Raw genomic sequence first — 6,114 nt, 5'->3', positions numbered from 1 at the left:
TATTATGAAGTTATTTTGAAATTTGGAAGTTCAACCGTTTGGTTTCCTATTAGCGAACAAAATAAACAAACTTCCTCTTTTATATATATAGATTTCTTTGTGTGCCATAATGTTTTGTAAAGTTATTGGACTTAAATGCTTTTAACTATTCATAGAATGAAGGTATAACATGCACTTAAGAACTTTTCATTATATTCTCATTCTTCTCATTATTTACAAAATTATTTTTTTCAAAAACTAATTATGAGTTCCAGTAAAACAGTTTGTATACTCCATGCCACTAAGCATTCTACAACTATATGATACTTTTATCTGTTAAAAATGGTCTTTTTTATCACTGAAGATATATTTTGTTAACATTTTTACAAAAAAACACATGCTGTATGCTCTTGTAAATGCTGAAAAAATTGCATATTTGCTTAGATTTTTGTCATTTAAAATACCAGGTTGCACTTGTTTGGTCTTGAAATACCTTGTATTGCTCAAGAAATAATGTGTGTGTGTGTATATATCTTAGGAAAGTCATATTATATTCTGTTTTTTATGAATCAGATGGAGGTGTATATGGCTTTGGAGCTAATGGAGAGAGACAACTGGGTATCACTAGTGACCAGCCAAGTTTTCTAGAGCCTGTTCATGTGAAAGAATTGGATGGGATAGACATCAAGATGATTTGTGCTGGAGCTGAGCATTCAATGGCATTGACAGGTACAGTATTAGAAAACTTCATCTTTCTTTCCTAAACAAAAAACCCAAATTTGACCATAAAATAATAACAAAATGTTAATCTTAAGAAGTTTTGTTTCTCAAGGTGTAATTCAGACACACCATAAGCATGGTGTTTTTTTCTACAGTTTACATTAAAAATGGGGCAGATTGCCTGCCTCATTTTACTTCACTATCTGGTAAATTTGAAATATAAACTTTACACATGCTCAGCTATTTATAGATATAATGACAGCAAATGATTCAAAATAAAATGTTCACATACTGGAAGGTGCATGAGGTTCTTTCTCTCCAACTTCTTTATATGAATTTACAGATGCACCAGAAATCAATTTAAACAAACACTTAAATTAACTGTTCCTTTTTCCAGCTGTACAAACATTTTTAAGTTTCTAGAAAATGATGCTAAAAGAATGTGCAATATGAGCCTTTGGGGAGAAGGCATCAATGAGCTATTATTGGTGATCTTTGTGTCTGAGTGAAGTAAAATAGAGTTAATTTATGGGGAAAGAAGACAGAAAAATTAGAATTATGTTAGAATTGAAATAAATTAAGACAGAGAATAATAGGAGATGAAAAAAGAAGCTTTGGGCAACAAAATAAAGACAATTAAAAAATAACCTGGTGGACAAGTCATTATGAAAAAGGAGGAGGTAAATCTGAAGGTGAAAAATTCTGTTAAATCATTTGAATATCTTGGGGTTGAAGAAAAACATCTGTTTACAAAATGCAAGTTTTAAAAAGACCACCTGAAATAAAAAGAAACATATCGGATTCAGTAGAAAAAGAAGAGAACTTAAAATCTTGGTAAAGAAAATATTAGAAGAAACAGCAGGAACTAGAAAAAGAGATTCAACAAGAAACATTAGAAAGGTATTTGAAAAAAGGGAAGAGATAGAAATAAAGTGAAGAGAAGGATTTAAAGTGATGAGATTTTTGAAGGAATAATTCATGGCTTCACATTAACTTTGAAAATCATCTGCAATGTAGGACAGGTAAGGGTCAATTCTTACCTGTCCAAAAAAAAATTACTCACCAAAATTTAATTTTTATTATTACGGGCGATACAAGATATCTTTTATGAAATAATTTCATATTTAAATAAAGTGGTAGTAAGTTTTGGAAGTATGTTATTTTACTAGTTAAGTCTGTGGGTTACTTGATCAAAAATGAGATATCACAATGTAACCAGGAGCACACTGATTTTGTTTCTTACTAGAGTTGATTGCAGGAGTTTCATTGCATAGAAAAATGAAAAGTTTTCAGACCTTTTACAGTTTTTTTCAATAGGTTTTAGAAGCGTTTGTGATATGGACGAGAGCAAACCAGTTTTACCCTTAATACAAATAAAGATTTGTCTGGCCAAACCTATCATTGTTTTAGTGTTATGCTTGACCATCTTATCCCATTGTTTCTAAGAGCATAAGTTCAGCATTCTATGTATAAATAGGTGGAATTTTTTGCATCGTTACATAGCAACAAGTAGGGTTTAGCTGCTCCACTTCAGCAGGGGTCAGAGGTTAATTTTTATCAACGTCATAGTAGACCATATTCTCAATAGATTCCAATATATAACTCTTGATGTACTTTATATAAATTAGAATCCCAGTTTTGATCATTCACAAAATTAGAAGGAAAAGCATGGGTTCAGCATGACTTCATCCATTGCTCAGCTGGATGGGAAAGGCAACTAAGGTGAACAAGGGCTATTCAATCATTCTTCAATACTTGTTAGATACCCATTCCTTCAGGAATATAAATTATACAAAACTGAAGTGATTGCTGGTATTTTTTCTCCCCAAGACTGGAAGAAAACAGACTGGCATGACTTTACAAATGAGGATTTATGGGCAAGATTTGTGAGTAACATATTTTGACCCTCTTGTAAATCTATTTGTACCTTTAGAACAGTTTCAAAAAGTGTTTTGGATCTTTCTTTATAAATGTTATATTTTCGTAATGACATACCTTTTTCTCCATTTGACATTCCTAATTATAGAAGGCTGTCGTGATTATCACGACAAAGTTTAGCCTCCCAATTTTTTAATTGACAACTTTGATAAACAATCGGTTACTACTGTGGTGTGAAAACACTCACTTCTCAGAATGTAGAGGGCTCCTCAGCCTATCAACTACTAATTACTAGAGCCCCATCTTTTTCTTAAATGACAAATAACTGGAAATAAAACAGTGGAAAAAATTAAATAAAATTAAATCAGTGGCTAAAATAAAAGGACCACAGGAAAAAAATCATTGTACATCATATTCCTGTGTGCATGGTGTTTTGTTTTTGAATTTTGTGCAAAGCTACATGAGGTCTATCTATGCTAGCTGTCCTAATTTAGCAGTGTAAGACTAGAGCAAAGGCAGCTAGTCATCACCACCCACCATCAACTCTTGAGCAACTCTTTTACCAATGAATAGTGGGATTGATCATCACATTATAATGCCCCTACAGCTGAAAGGGCAAGCACGTTTGGTGGGATGGGGATTCGAACCCATGACCTGTAGATTGTGAGTCGAGCACCCTAACCACCTGGCCATGCCAGGCCACATGGTGTTCAAATATATTATAATACATTGTTAATAAACTTTTATAAAGTATGCATTTAGATCAACTGTGATTGATAATATGCTTTCATTTGTTTACAGTCATTTGAGTACTTTTTGATGAATGTAAATGTAATAAAATTTATCTTATGAGGTTAAATATAATAAAGTGAAATGCATAATCTGTAAAACAAAATAACAATAAACTCCCTAAAAATTAAAATAATAAATAGATAAAATAATTTCATGAACCTGTATCCATTCTAAATTGAAGTTTATTTTCCATTATAGTTGTTCCATGTTTTTACAGGTTTATTTGTTTTGTTTTTTTATTGTTGGTCTAGACAACAGTATGTTATCACTCAATGAATGATGAAAATGACCATAATAAATAAAACTGACGTACTTAATAAAATGTGAAAGAATAATTTGCCCATATACCTAAATTTGGCCAGATGATGTCATCGTCAGTAGGACTTGACAGCTAAGCTTCCAGCAGCCTAACAGAAATTATAGCACTCATGCTAAAATGAGATAGTTGAAAATGAGCTCAATTTCTGGGAGGAAAGCATGTAAAATGTTTATCTTTATGATCTGGTTACAACTGTTGTGTATTCATCCTGACTTGCCTCAAGAAAATTTGTGACCCAGTGTTCAGTTGTGCACTTTATTCACAAAAAACACACACACACAGTTATGTTTATGCATTTTAGTGTTTACAATACCTTAAAGATGAAGCAGTCACAATCTGTGTGATTTAGAATTATCTAAAGCCCTCGAAAATTTTCAGTACCAACTGTCACAGCTTGTCTCAGCAACTTAGAGCCTACTTGCTTTGACATGTTTATTGGCTGATTATCAAACATTGAAAATCTAAAAGCCAATGTACAATTATGTCAATTTGGACTTCCTCTATGATATATCATCGAAGATTCAAATGCTTTACTAATCTTTTCTGTGGTGTTTCATTATATTGCAAATATTATTGTATATGCAAAAAATGATTTATCTAAGGTCACTTATATTTAGGCACCTAGTGTTTGGGATTGGCAGTCCCTGCTTTCAAATATAGTGAAGAAAGTTCATAAGGAAATAGTTAAATGCATTTTCAGAATAAAATAACTTATAAATAGAACAATGGAAGATGTTAGTTTTTGAAATAAAACAAAGCAATATTGTATTGTGGTTTAATAATTAATTGTGAGTTTTAGATTAAGATAACTGAAATAAATAAAGTAAAGAAACTAGCAAAGGGTTAGTATTTGGAGCTCTAAATGAAAATGTTAACAACAGAAGTAATAGGGGATCAAGTAATTCATTTTAAAAATAAAATACCCAAATTATTATCTAAATATTAAAGAAGAAGCAGGAAAAATACATAAAAACACTGCCAACAATGGGGTATTTTCACTCTGTCCACTGCAGGAAATCAAACTCTAGATTTTAGTATTGTAAGTCTGTAAGTTTACCAAGGGCACAATTGTGGCTGAATTAGTGCATTGAATTTTAAAATAATTATAGTTTCTTTTTTTAACCTATATTAATTGTAGGTGGAAAAATGATTCTATGCAGCGGTGTATGTGTAGTTTTAATTCAAATTTTTCTTCTCTGTAGATCGAGGAGCAGTTCTAGTTTGGGGAAGTGGTGATGAAGGACAACTGGGATTAACAGATATTACTGATAATGCATCACCAACTGAACTAAAATTAGAAGCTAGCGTCATTTGCATTTCTGCTGGATACTATCATTCCGCCTTAGTCACTGGTATGTTTTACTGCAGTAAATATGTTAGTCTAAACATCAGGTATTTATTTCATTTTAAAATGTTGAATATGTATATCTATCTCCACATACAAAACAGAAGTTTCCACTGTGAGTTATGTTAATCTTAGTTATAAAGAATACAAAAATTTTTTAAATCTCAAACGCTAACATTTTCCTTACCCAAAATGGAATTTATGACAGTTGCTATTCGTGGTTCACCTGCAGTTGAGATGTTGCACATACCATTAGCCTTGAACTATCTCTCTCCTAAATCACGTTTTGACATCAAATTTGCTAGTACGTGATGTAATCATCATGTAGCAATAGGAGCGTGACCCATCCTCTAAGCACAGTAGATCCTCATAAGCACTTGCACTCGATATTAACTTCATTCTTAAATGAGGCAGTAATAATGTGCACTGGTATGGAAAGGAAAGAAGGGTGGGAGGATGTGCAAAGAGGTATCTATTGGAAATACTTTTTCAGGTAAGGAAAATCTTAACTTGTGAAACAATGCATTTACCTCTTTTCACACAGTAGCTAGAATCCCACATTGATGTGGTAGGGGGGCTGGTGCAAAAGAGAAAACCTAGATGAGCTCCTTTTAGAGAAGGGATCAGAAGGAGAAAACCAAGGGAGCATGACAACCAATAGCACGGGCTTACTAAAGAGGCAACATTCATGAGAGACTGCATTCTTCTCAGGCAGAGTATACTCTTTACCCAGATGGAAGTATGAAAGAGGAAGGAAAAAATGAGCCAATATGATATGAGCTGACCAGGTGCAAAGAGAGGTAGTCACCAGCAGGTCAGACAAAGGCTAATCCTCTGGGAGGGGAGGATGGTGAGAGGAGATAGAGGAAATGTGAGATAGGATGAGGGTACATGAGCTAAAGAACATGAAGGGGTACATGGGAATGGGCAAGATGGGAGACTAAAAGAAGTAAGAGAAAACTGACAGCAAGCAGCTTCCACCTGAGACTCCTAGGTGTGAGGAACACCCCAAAGACTTCATGACAAATGAGTGGAGTGAGATCTAAGCCATGTAGGAAGGATTGAAGAAGGTGAACAACAG

The 6,114-nt window shown here is 33.2% G+C and overlaps 1 protein-coding gene across 1 annotated transcript in view; it reads left to right on the top strand.

Annotated features, from left to right (window-relative positions):
- Window positions 1-6,114, top strand: part of LOC106461811 (X-linked retinitis pigmentosa GTPase regulator-like) — a 150,846-nt gene that overhangs the window by 37,105 nt on the left and 107,627 nt on the right. The window contains exons 5-6 of the mRNA XM_022388887.1: window positions 553-708; window positions 4,891-5,040. Of these exons, the coding sequence (XP_022244595.1) occupies window positions 553-708; window positions 4,891-5,040 (306 nt within the window). The remainder of the gene's footprint in view (window positions 1-552; window positions 709-4,890; window positions 5,041-6,114) is intronic.

The sequence above is a fragment of the Limulus polyphemus genome, unplaced genomic scaffold (assembly GCF_000517525.1).
Source record: "Limulus polyphemus unplaced genomic scaffold, Limulus_polyphemus-2.1.2 Scaffold1036, whole genome shotgun sequence".
Lineage (NCBI taxonomy): Eukaryota > Metazoa > Arthropoda > Merostomata > Xiphosura > Limulidae > Limulus > Limulus polyphemus.
Note: the sequence above shows the minus strand (reverse complement) of the source record. Positions and strands in the feature narration are given on the sequence as shown.